Here is a 13,498-nt window from a genome sequence, read left to right as displayed (position 1 = left end):
AAATGTTTTGGGTGAGTAACTACATTTTGCAGACATGCAATAAAGTTCTGAAGTTCCAGCAAACAGTTGTGACATTTGCACTCACAGTTTAGAGAATGTTAAGATTGTTTCGAAAAATGTGCCAAAGCAATTGAGAAAAACTGTAATGGCATCTGAAGGAAACTCTGTCGCCCCCTTGAGGACTGAGGTTTGTTTCTGCCACAGAAACACAGGAACACATGTAAGTATGTACAACAGAACCACACGCCTGTCATCTGTTGGCTGTGTTTGTGCACTTGTGTGAGAGTTTGTGGCCTTATTGAGCTTGTCCTCGAGGTCAGAGCTCTGTCAGGTTTGACCAGATGTTCGTTGTCTTCACATGGAGATGCAGGGCTGTAGAAGCATAAAATTGTTGTAATGATGGATATTGTCTTTTCTTGAACGACTTGGCAGGCTTGAGATTTAATAATCATGTGAAGCGCTTCACAGAGCGTTCCAGCTGCTCACGACAAGCCCAAACATAGTTCAGCTCCACTATAGAGAGAGAAATTCACTTCACCACCACAAACCAGAGCAGATACTGACGAGAGACAGAGAGAGAGAGAGAGAGAGAGAGAGAGAGAGAGATAGATAGATAGATAGATAGATAGATAGATAGATAGATAGATAGATAGATAGATAGATAGAAGACTAATAAAAAAACTATATAGGTAATAATATAGGTAACTACATATAAAAAAAATGAATAAAACTAAAACTTTAATTAAAATTAAAGTGCAAATAGACAGTATAAAAATAACTAAAACTAAACTAAAAGCAATAAAAAGTAATGAAAAAAAAAACATATCAACATATTAAAAAAATGCTAAAATAGCAAGAACACAACAAAATTACTAAAACTTTAACTAAACAAAGTGAAAACAGAAAATATAAAAATAAAATCTAATTAAAAATATTAACAAAATCTATAAAAGTATATCAATAACATAACACTGGTGCTACAAAAACGTCAATTTGTAAACAGGCATAATTAGTCAAAATTCATAATTTTTTCATAAAACTTGTGTTGCAAGATATTGCTCTATATTATGATGACAGTGTCAAATTTCTTTAAATTGCCATTAAGTAAATTCAGCTTCCAGTATGTTGTTTCTAATTTGATTCAAATTCACGTTCATGAATCAAAAGAGTGTATTCTTTCATTCAGAAGTTGAATTTCTCTTAAACCAGGTTTTCTTTCTGCTGGAGCGTGAAGTGAGATGTTTGAATCTAGACGTCACAGATTGAGTTTCAGAGAGAAGATGTCTGAAACACCCCCACAAAGACTTCCAGCCCTTCTGTCACTCAACGCAATGACATCTGGAATTTCAGCGAGACGAGAGAGAGACACTGACGAGACGAGAGGACAGACGCTGCAGACTTTATCCTGCAATCACACTAGGAAACACAAACAGAAGATAAAAGGACAGCACAGAAATAAACAGGATTGCTTTAAAACATGAAACATTTGACGTGGATCAGTGCTCTGTCATTCCTGCTTTATTTCTCCTCAGGATCTGCAGATTACAGGTAAGTGACCTTCTCCTGCTTGAAGTTAAACAGCCTCTGTTGTGGAGAAACTTAAGCAGTCTTAATACTCATATTGAGATCTCTGACTTTGGATTGGAGACTTTAGTTTAAGACATTGTTGAGATCGCATGTCAGATTATTTAGGTCTTTTCTTAGGAGAAACATCTGAGAAGTACAGTAGATTGTTCTGCATTTAATTGAGATCTTATTTGGAGTGATTTATGAAGCAGATCAATTCATAAGTTAAAAGGCAACAGTAATTAATGTGCAAAAACTTTTGTGACCAGTGCAACCTTTTTAATTCAAGTCAATATTTCTTGAAAAATAATTTTTATTGCTTTTGTAGCCATATTAAATGCATAAACTGCAACAAAAAAAAAAAATACACAAACTGAAAAATAAAAAACAATCAAAATGAGTGAGTAAAAAAAATCTCTTAATGGGGTAAGAGAAATAAAACAATATTATGTTTCTTATCGCATTGCCAGATATTTCATGTTTTAAGCAAAAACTCACTTAATTTTGGTGTATTTTTAAGAAAACAAGACTTAATATCTGAAGTCTTTTTGCTTCTCAAGTAAACATATCTTGATGTATACATTTAAAAAAAAATTCAATGGAAGACAAGACAAAATTTACTAATACATTATTAAAATCAAAAGTTGTACCTTATATCATTTAATTTATTTGAGCTGGCATGATCAAATAATGAATAGTAGTTTTTTTGTACAATCACTTTTGAATAGTTGTATTTTTAGTAACTAACGTTAATGAAGATGGATAAATACTGAAACAAATGTATTGCTCATTGTTAGTTAATGTTAGTTAATGCACTAACTAATGTTAACTAATGAGATGTTATTGTAAAGTGTTATCAAAATAGAAAACCTTTTTTCAGAGTAATGTGAATTTACTTTGATTACTTCAATTGAATCAATGCATTTCAATAAACCTGAGTTAATTGTTAACTTGAATGCTTGTTAATCATCAATTTAAATCACTATTAAATACAAAAGTAGCTGTAAGTGATGCACAAGCTTGAACAGATTTGAAATATGTGTGCAGTATTTAAGTAAATGGCTGTTGTTGTGTTGGTTTGTGAAGCTGTCGATGCTGATCTGCCAATGATGAGCTGCTAATTTTGGCTGTAATGAGCGTTGGCCACCTGTTCACACGACTGGCTCCCATTTGCTGCTGTACAGAGTTTATTTCCGTCGGTTCACTGATTCACTCCGTCCCGCTGGAGCCTGGTCCAAATTTAGAGACCAACATGAGAAGTACGCAGAATTACAAACATCTGGAACCACAGAGAGGATGTTGATCACTCAATAAAAGCAGTTTTGTCTTTTGTTTTGACATATTTTCTGTTGAAACAGTAATATATTGCTATAGACTTTAGTTGACTTTCTGTTGCTAGGCAGATGAACTGGGAGGGGCTTGCTCATTCTAGAGAGCATCTGATTGGACGAAAATGTGTGTAGTGCAGGATGAGTCATCAGTATTATTTTGATGTTTACTGGTCCAGGAAGAGAAAAATTGCAAAATTTGAATTTGTTATTATTATTATTATTATTATTATTATTATTATTATTATTATTGAACTTATTATTATTGCAAGGTTTGTGAAATTAAATTTTATTAGATATTCAAAGACTTGTTTAAGTGATATAAATCTATATTTGCTGAATACTGTAGATGAGAAAGTATTAGTATTAGAAAGTATTAGGCCTTCTCAGAGCTGTCAAAATAAAAGTCCTCAGACACATCAGCCAAACAAAAAAACTATGATGATAATTAAAAAAATGCCAAATACTGGCCGAAATATCAGCCAACCACTAATTATTGTTTTCATTTTAGTAGCACATTTGGATATAGATGATTTCAAATATAACAGAGGTCATCTCAAAGCCACAAATTGTGAACATAGCTCTGTGTGTGTGTACAGCGGCTGGATAAAGTTGAAAAATGTTTAACTTAATGCAAATGAGCTTACAAGATGGAAGTATATAATGTATGACATTTTAAAATGTTGTATTAAACGTATCAATATAATAACTAAGATTGATACATGCATTCATAAATGTTCATCTTGTTCATTATTTGATGCATTGTGCACTGCTGCAATTTCATTTATTTACAAAATGTTCCTATTAAGTGGCAAGAAATATCATATTATAATCAGACTTTTAAAAATGCAATGGGATTTTTAAAAAATAAGCAAAAGCTCATTAAAATATTTTCTGAAGCAATATTTAAAAGCCGAAACCTCTTCCAGGCATGTGAAATGTCTATGAAAGCCTGTTCAAGTAACTGTCAGTGTAAACGACACGCACCTTCTGCTCCTGATCCATCTGCTGAGGTGTGATTGCCGTGAATAGTGCAAGGTTTAATTATAGCAGAAATGTGGTCAAGGAGATTTTAGAGGTTCCTGTAAGAGGCATCTGTTAAACACTTAAAGAGCCATAAACACAGAGGTTCCTACATCCTGTCTGTTCAAATCCCCGCTGGATCTTCATGTGTGTTTCCCCATTTCTGCTGCTTTTACAGCTGCAATTAGTCTAGGAGGGTCACAGGTCACCAGAAAGAGACTTTTACCTTCAAATCATGGCTCATTTTCACCTGAAACAACATGTGATATTCTAAAAGCCTAAAATACGTCCAGTGGTCAAGTAGTCATGGCAGTCTTTATACTGAAAAATGGGTGTAGATTAACAATGTTTACTCAGAATTTGGTAGTAAATTTCACAATTTTGCTCTTATATGCTTTCATATTAATAATAAAAAACATTATTTTGATTTTATATTGTGATTTTTGGATCATATCTAAATGCATTTTTAGAAATCCTCCCATCTTTTTGTAAAACTGACATGTTTCTGATGTTTTCTGGAAAGGGAAAAGCGTCAGATCCCAGCGAGGAATTTGGCAGGCGTTTGTCGATACGGCAGCAGACTGGAGTGCTGTTATGGATGGAAGAAAAACCGCAAAGGACACTGTGAAGGTAAATGAGTAGAAATTACAATTTCTACAATGTGGTTTATTTTTATTTAGTGACAAGGATGTATACAATGTCATTTTAATGGCACGTTAAAAAAATAAAAAAATAATAATCAAAGATTATGAGAATAAAGTTACAATGTTTTGAGAATAAGCTAAATGAGAATGAAGTCGTCGCATTTTGAGATTAAAGTCTTAAAATTTTGATAATAAAGTCAAAATTATGAGAATAAAGTCACAGCAATACGAGAGTCATGTACAATATTAAACTTGTAAAATTTTGACAATAAAGTATAATAAAATCATAGAATAAAATATAGTATTACAAGATTAAAGTCGTAATATTTTGAGAACAATGTCAAAATGACCAGAAAAAAGTTTTAGCAAAATGAGATTAAAATCGTAATATTTTGAAAATAAAGTTGCGGATATTTTTTTTTATTTATTTAGTGACAAGAATGTAAGTGTATAATGGCGTTGTAGTGCCATGTAAAAAAAAAAAAAAAACATCCAAGATTACGATAATAAAGTTGTAGAATTGTGAGGTTAAAGTTATAATACTTTGGTAAAGTCAAAATTAGAAGAACAAAGTCTTATATGAGGCTAAACTTGTAATAGTTTGAAAATTAAGTCAAAATTATGAGAATAAAGTCATAGCATTGTGAAATTAAACGTCATACTATTTTGAGAATAAAGTTAATATTTCGGGACATTTGACTTTATTCACAAAATATTACAACTTCAATCTCGCAATGCTATGACTTTAATTTCATAAACTTATGTTATTTGTATATTTATTTATTTACAACACTGTCATATAATTGTCGATACTGTGATTGATTGAGAATTGTTCATGTGACTGTAGCTAGTTATTCAAAACATGGAAACACTGGGTGAATATTCCATCCACAAACTCATATGATATGTTCATTCTTTCTGCGGTTTGGTGCTTTTAAACAACACTGAACTATGAGAGGAAATCTGGGAGAACAGAAGTTGGCTTTGGTTTCCAGACGTGTGCTTTTGTGAAAGGATTTGACCTGCGCTGTTTCCTTTACTAATATATCTCCACTGTTGAATGTTTTACCAGCTCAGTGTGACCTGGGCTGCAAACATGGCGAGTGTGTCGGCCCCAACAAATGCAAGTGCTTCCCCGGATACACTGGAAAGACATGTAGTCAAGGTTTGTGCCAGTGGTATTTGAGCGGTATTATAGTTTTTGTTAATATTTTGATTGATTATTTTTATATTTTTAAAATGTTTAGTAATTTTGTTGTGTTTTTTGTAGTGCTGTCAAACGATTAATCGCGATAAAAGTTTTTGTTTACATAATATATGTGTGAGTTCTGTGTACATTTATTGTGTATATATAAATACACAAACATACAGTATATATTTTGAAAATATTTACATGCATTTACATGTATATATTTATATTCATATAATTTATATTATATATAAATATATTTAAAATTTAAACATAACATATTTTTCTTAAATATATACATGCATGTGTGTGTATTTATATATACATAATAAATATACACAGTACACACACACATATATTATGTAAACAAAAACTTTTATTTTGGATGCGATTAATAGCGATTAATCATTTGACAGCACTATTTTTTTGTCTTTTTAAATTTGATTTATTATTTATTATATATTATTTAATTTCTCTAGAATTTTATATTTATGAGTTTTAGTTTTTTGTTTATTTTATTGTTACTTCAACTTAAACTACGTTTTTTTTTTTTGTATATTGTTATGTTAAGTTAATGTTTTTTATTTCAAGTATGGCATTTTTGTTGTTGTTGGTTTTCCCTTGTTTGTCTTTGCAAGTGATTCAGTGCGTCAGTGAACTGTGAATCAAACTGAGTCACAAACTAATTCAGCCCAAATCCGTTCGTCAGATTAGTTCAAAAGAGTGATTAATTCGCGCAATCTTGCATAGCTAGTTCTGATTCTAAAAGCTGATAGAAAACACACACACACCATGGTTCCTGAAATATCATCAAGGAAAACAAGTCTCATATCGGTATATGGTAATCTCTGTTGTCAGAAAAGGATTTATCAGTAATATTTTACAGTAAAAATGGTCTGATGCCTCTGTATCATGGCTGATATTACTGTTGATTCATTAATCACATTGACAATGGAAGGTCACAGCATTGTGAGATTACATGAGATATATTTTACCAACTGTAGTAGGTCATCTATGCATACAGTAAATTACAGTACAGTAAAAAAAGACTGTACAAGGTATTTATGCTATATAATGCAGAAATAATGTGATTTGTGCACAGCCTTTGACTAGCCTGTCTCCTTCTGTCTCTGGCTTCAGATCTGAATGAGTGCGGTCTAAAGCCTCGGCCCTGTGAACATCGCTGTATGAACACATTTGGTAGCTATATGTGCTACTGCTTAAACGGATACATGCTGATGTCTGATGGCTCCTGTACAAGTAAGTGACTGTGCTGCAATATATTTAAATGTGAGTATAATAGAGTAAGTTCTTAAACTTGTGGATCCAAGTTCAATAAGCTATCGTTTTGAAGCTAAATAAGTATTAATATTGCACATTATTGACGTAAATCTTATGTAAATCCACTAAAAGTTTGCTTAATTTGTGTATCAATTAGTTGCACAAACTCAAAATGTCATATTATTTATATGCACCAAAACAAGTGTATACAATTTATTCCATGAAATTGAGGAAATTTGACCAAATGGAACATTAATCACCCGAATGGTGACTTAAAAAACATTAAATAGAGCTAAACAGCTAATTCAGAATAACAAATATTTGCATGTGCTCATAAGTCGACATGCTTCAACCAAAAGCACAAATGTTTTAAGTGCAATGGATTATGGGTGATCAAACTGAGCATGTTCAGCAGCCCATTGGTTTGATATTGCAAGTTCTTGCTGTTTAATAATTTAAGATGCACCTATACTAAATTACCTAAAAGTTGACTTTATTTAACATTTTATTCAGGCTAATGTCAGGTTTTGTACATTAGTTAATTCAATCAGCCTTTGAATCTGAGTTTGTCTTGTATTAAAGTGAAGGTCTGTGGATGTTTTGTCGTGTGTCCTGCAGACTCGAGGACGTGTTCTCTGGCTCACTGTCAGTACGGCTGTGAGGAGGTGCAGGGTGAAGTCCGCTGTCTCTGTCCGTCTCTTGGCCTGCAGCTGGGATCTGATGGGAAGACCTGTGAGGGTGAGAACAGCTCAATGACACCAGCTCTTCAGATGAAGCTGTTGCTATAGTAACTGCTCACTCACTGATGAGAGTGATGGAGCTGCTCCGTTCAAGTCAGATTTTGGGTCTGTGTTTTTTCTTTATCATACCAATAATAACTTGACCTCTACATCTGATTAAACTGGAAAAAAAATGTTTTTTTTTCTTTGATATCGGAGAAATCAGATTATTGAATTTTTGCTTAAAATAAACCAGATTTTTTAAGTGGTCAACCCAGAAATATCAGTGAATTTTAAAATTAGATTTCAATGGAAATATAATAATTAAAAAAATAAATAAATAAATTTAAAAAAAAAATAAATAAATTAAAAAAAAAAATAATAATAATAATAATAATTTTAAGTAAATTTTTCTGACCCCACTGGCAATTATTTGAATTTATTCTTAAAATGAGATTTTAAGAAATCTACCAGTGGGTTCCGAAAAAATAATCTTTTTTTTCCCCTGTTGAATTAAGTTTATTTTTTCTGACCTCATTAGAAGATATTTGTTCCTGTTTTAAGCAAGCAAGCATAGATAGATAGATAGATAGATAGATAGATAGATGCATTTTGTATAGTTGTGCTTTGCTTTAAAATATTTAATTTGTTTGTGTTTATTTGTGATTGTTATGTATTGAAATTATTTTATAAAAATCCTTGCAATCAAGAGCTGGTGGAAAAACCATGGAAATTCACAAGTCACTTTGGATCAATGAAAGCCGATGGTCAAGATGCCTATTCAACTCTTGTTGTTTCCCTCATTTTCTTCTTCAGACATTGATGAATGTGCAACTAGGAAAAACCAGTGTCCGTTCAACCGTCAGTGCACCAACACATTTGGAAGCTACTACTGCAAGTGTCAGACAGGTTATGATCTCAAATACGTCAATGGGAAATACGACTGCGTTGGTAAGAAAGGAACAGTGCAACTTGCTGTTATTATTGACTAAATAATAGAGTGCAGCAGTCATGTTTTGAAAGTAAAACTTTATTGTAAAGTTGTAAATAAAACAAAGATTATTGTATGTTTTGAAAGAAAATACTATTTCTGTTTTTCTACTTCAAAGTTTCAGGTTTAATTCACTGTTACTTGCTGTTTCTTTGTAATCATTTTTAAAATTTACTAGCAATTTATGAGTGAAATTTGTTTCAAAGTTAATCCTGCATAATTTTTTTTTTTTTAAGTGTATGAACTCTGAAGTTGTTTATTGATGATATTTGCTTCTGCTGAAGAGACAAATCAGAAACAAACAAAAACTTCTTAAGGAAAAAATAAATCATATTAAATTTTATGGAAGCTTGTTTCACAACTTTTAACACACAAGTCTGACTTTTTCAGAATATAAACTCAGAACTGCTAGATATAAACTCGAAATGGTGAGATATAAACTTGAGAAGAAAAGTCTGAATTGTGACATATAAACTTGCATTTGCGAGAAACAAAATCAGAATTGCGAGATAAAAAGTTGCAATTATCTTTTTATAATATCAATTTTTTGTAACTATGTGGTGAAAAACAAAACAAAAATAAAAAAAAAAAAAACAGAAATGCAGGATGTAAACTCAGAATTCAGAAAAACGTCTGAGTTGTGAGAAAAAGTCTGTAGTAAGTAATTATGACTTTTTCTCAGACTTGCTAGAAACATTGTGTTGTCATTACTGATTTGATTGTAACAGTGCATCATGGGATGAGTAGTTTAATTCCTCATACAATAACTAAACAGTCTTTTTTCTAATTTTCAAATACACCTTTACTTTAAATATTGTGATTCATTTGGAGCCTCTTGCTTTGGTTCATGACTCAGAACCCTTTAATAAATAACGTTTTACATGCTTGGAGAGAATTATTAGACTACTTACAGAATCAAGGCCGCTGAAACAATGTGCATTCACTCTTATGCTTTATATCTATTAGATATATGCATTGCATATGCAACTGAAAGATGTGAAACAATGATAAGAATGATCCATAATTTGAAATGTAATACTAAAACACTGTATTTTCAGATATAAATGAATGTGTGTCCAACACACATAAGTGCAGTCATCACGCTGAGTGCATCAACACACATGGATCCTACAAGTGTAAATGCAAGCAGGGTTTCCGTGGCAGTGGATTTGATTGTTCAGGTGAGAGACAAGATCAAACATGAAAGCAATGAGTCAGTAAAATTAATTATATGCATAATATACAGTATTATAGATTGGAATGGTTGCTTTTGGTTGAAATATACACCGCCAGTGATGAGTTTGGACATACTGACCGAATGTATGTTTCTCATGATCTTAAAGACCATAAATTCTTCAATGCTTGAAATAATTTTTGTAGAATATAAATCTAAAATATAATGCATGTGTGAAATTCTTAACAAAACTAAAATGCAACAATGCACCTCAAGAAAACTCTGAAATAATAAGATCGATAGATAGTCCTAGGAGTAAGGTTCTGTGTCCAAACTCTTGACTTCTACTGTATATTTTGCATATGGATATGCAATTATATTTTGAGTTCATTTGTGTGAGTATCAGTTTGTAATTATCCTTGAAGGGGTGAAACGACAGGAAAGAAAATGCTGTAGGAATCATCAGCAGCTCCAAAGTGTTTCCTTTAAAGAGCCTCCTGAATTTCACAGGTGTCAGGCAGAGAAAGTCTGCGATTGAAATCCCACCTGTGTAAATATCTGCGTTTGTACCGAACACACTCAATTGAAAGCCAAAGGAAACGGTTTTTCTGTGCTGTTTATCTGCATAGACTCCAACGCTGCACTTCTGTAGAAATGAATGTGGATCCACACATAGAGGAACTTTAGGAGAAACATCTAAGGACGTAGGAAAACTTTTCTAAAGGAATAGTTCACCCAAAAACGATAATTTGCTGAAAATGTCCTCACCCTCAGACCATCCAATATGTAGGTGAGTTTGTTTCTTCATCAGATTTGGAGAAATGTAGCATTGCATCAGTGTCTCAGCAATGGATGCTCTGCAGTGAATGGGTGCCGTCAGAATGAGAGTCCAAACAGCTGATAAAAACATCAATAATCCACAAGTAATCCACACCACTCCAGTCCATCAGTTAACATCTGGAGAAGACAAAAGCTGAAACAAATCCATCATTAAGATATTGTAATTTCAAACCGTTGCTTCTGGCTAAAATATGAGTCCATAATCCATAATAACGCTTCCTCCAGTGAAAAAGTGTTCTGGTGTGAATCAGGAGAGAAATCTGCACAGATGAAGTAGCGTTTAAACAGCTCTAAACAAATATGTGGCTGGATTTTGATGAGAGAGACAACAGGAGATGCACTTTTTCACTGGAGGAAGTGTTATTATAGATTATGGTTATGGTTTCAAGTTAAAAACATCTTAATTATGGATTTGTTTCCGCTTTTGGCTTCTCCAGATGTTAACTGATAAACTGGAGTGGTGTGGATTATTGTGATGTTTTTATCAGCTGTTTGGACTCTCATTCTGACGGCACCCATTCACTGCAGAGCACCCATTGCTGAGTAAGTGATGGAATGACACATTTCTCCAAATCTGATGAAGAAACAATCTCATCTACATGATGGATGGCCTGAGAGTGAGGACATTTTCATTTTGGGTGAATTGTTTCTTTAAACTGAACTGAGATCTCAGCGAGTCTCCTGAACTTTGACCTCTGAGCAACATCATTTAACTCATGTGAATCGAATCCTTTGTGTTTTTGTAGTCAAGCCTTTTTATCACAGATCCTGGGAAGGTGAGAAAGGAAATGCACAAGTGTTTCTCAACGGTGAGAAAGTTCAGCGATGCAGAGCAAACGTTCAGTGGCTGTATGTGCAGAAGGACGTTTCCTCTAAGCTCTGATCTTTGATGTGATTTCTGAAAACATTCTTTTGTGGTACAAAACAACAGGCAAACATCAGCATGGAGAGGAAACGTCTGCTTTGGCAACCTATTTAATGCTTTGCAAATGCAACAGGTAACACTTTACAATAAAGTCTCATTTGTTAATGCAATAGTTAATGTGATACCTATAGGCCTGGACTATATATATATATATATATATATATAATGCACTAATGTTAACTAATTTAGTTAACTAATATTGAAACCTTAATGTAAAGTGTTACCATGCAACTGAATTATTGACGTTTGCGAATGGCTTCATGCACAACAGATGCACTTTGCATGGAAAAGCCTCATACATATCCAGAGATGCAGTTATGGCGTATATAAAGCACATTAAATGATTAATGCAATAATGCTGCGATTGCATGGATCAAATAAATAGGCTCCGTATATGCATGTTTGACTTTTAATGGCTTCAAAACATCATTCAACATCAGCATACAAGATTTCATTCCAGTTTTCTCATGCATTTAATTCCATCTTCTGTGTCCTGCAGCTATTCCTGATTTTCACTCAAAAACTCGTATTTTGGGAGGAAAGTTTGACAACACCATCCCCGAGCCTGCGGTGACCGGATCTCCACGACTCCGCCTGCAGCCCTTCGACTACGACGGCGAGGTCTACATCGGCCCTCCGGAGCAGAAACCTGTGTTTCCAGAGGAGGAGAAGTTTTATGAAGAGGAAGAGGAGGAAGAGGAAGACGACACGGTAAACCAGCTGGTGGGCGAGGAGCTGAACCCCAGAGGAGATGCTTTCTGTGAGTGACACACTAAAAATACTCCTCTTTACACTGTTGACGCGTGGTCCTATTTAAAGAGCACATATACTGAGTAATGTGCTGAGTCCACTCACAGCTGCAGATACAGTACATATACATGCAGGAGAAACTGAACTAGGCATTATTAACCGCACACAGATTGGGTGTGTTGCATTACAGACTAAAATGAGAATCAACACAAAAACATTTGCGAGGGATTGCTGTTACTGAAAGATTGGTATTATTGTGTTTTATATGACAGAATGAATATGGAGAGTCAGGAATTTAGCGCAAAACACTTCATACAGTGTTATTTTGATAATAATTATGTACTATTATAGTATTTATTAATATTTTAAATTAGCTTTTATTATAGTTTGAATTTTAATTTGAGTAATTCTATTATGTGCTTTTGTAATTTTTATTATAATTTTTTTTAACATTTATATATAGCTTTATTTTATTTTATTTTAGTTTTAGTCATTTTAGTTTCAACTTAATTTAGTTAGTTGCAAAGTTTCAATATATATATTTTATTTCAGCTTTATTTCAGTTAATGAAAGCAATTTTAATCATTTTAGTTTTATCTAACAAGAACAACATCTTTTTGTTTTATTCAGTTTTGTACTTCAAATTAAACTACAGTTAGTTTTCTATTATATTTAGTATTTTATTCTATTTTATAATTTTTATTGTATTATAAAAAAATTTTATTTAATTTTGTTATATTATATTTTATTTTATTTTATTTTAGCTTTTTTCTGTTAGCGAAAATGGTTTTAATAGTTTTAGTTTTGCTAACAACATTGTTTTAGATTTTGTCATTTTAGTACTTCAGCTTAAACGTCTCTAGGTTACGTATGTAACCATGGTTCCCCGAGGGAACGAGACGCTGCGTCAAGTCGCTTTGGGAACGCCCTTGCGTGACCGCGTTCTGAAGCACGTGTCAAATCAGTCCAATGGAGCAGCGAGACGTCACGAGCAGGGTGACGTAAGCACCAGAAAGTATAAAAGCGCATCCAGCAGAGCGCAAACCAGCTTCGATGAAGTAGCGCCTG

The 13,498-nt window shown here is 33.0% G+C and overlaps 1 protein-coding gene across 2 annotated transcripts in view; it reads left to right on the top strand.

The window, feature by feature from the left end:
• Positions 1-1,378: 1,378 nt before the first annotated feature.
• egfl6 (EGF-like-domain, multiple 6) overlaps positions 1,379-13,498 on the top strand; it is a 29,801-nt gene continuing 17,681 nt past the window's right edge. For both annotated transcript variants that reach the window (XM_016489786.1, XM_016489785.1), the window contains exons 1-9: positions 1,379-1,548; positions 4,441-4,547; positions 5,634-5,726; positions 6,891-7,010; positions 7,650-7,769; positions 8,567-8,701; positions 9,800-9,922; positions 11,502-11,564; positions 12,180-12,440. In XM_016489786.1, coding sequence (XP_016345272.1) covers positions 1,478-1,548; positions 4,441-4,547; positions 5,634-5,726; positions 6,891-7,010; positions 7,650-7,769; positions 8,567-8,701; positions 9,800-9,922; positions 11,502-11,564; positions 12,180-12,440 — 1,093 coding nt within the window. In that variant the 5' untranslated portion in view covers positions 1,379-1,477. The remainder of the gene's footprint in view (positions 1,549-4,440; positions 4,548-5,633; positions 5,727-6,890; positions 7,011-7,649; positions 7,770-8,566; positions 8,702-9,799; positions 9,923-11,501; positions 11,565-12,179; positions 12,441-13,498) is intronic.

This window comes from Sinocyclocheilus anshuiensis, unplaced genomic scaffold, assembly GCF_001515605.1.
Source record: "Sinocyclocheilus anshuiensis isolate Anshui unplaced genomic scaffold, SAMN03320099.WGS_v1.1 scaffold394, whole genome shotgun sequence".
Classification (NCBI taxonomy): domain Eukaryota; kingdom Metazoa; phylum Chordata; class Actinopteri; order Cypriniformes; family Cyprinidae; genus Sinocyclocheilus; species Sinocyclocheilus anshuiensis.
The sequence above is the reverse complement of the archived record's forward strand: the minus strand, read 5'-3'. Positions and strand labels throughout refer to the sequence as shown.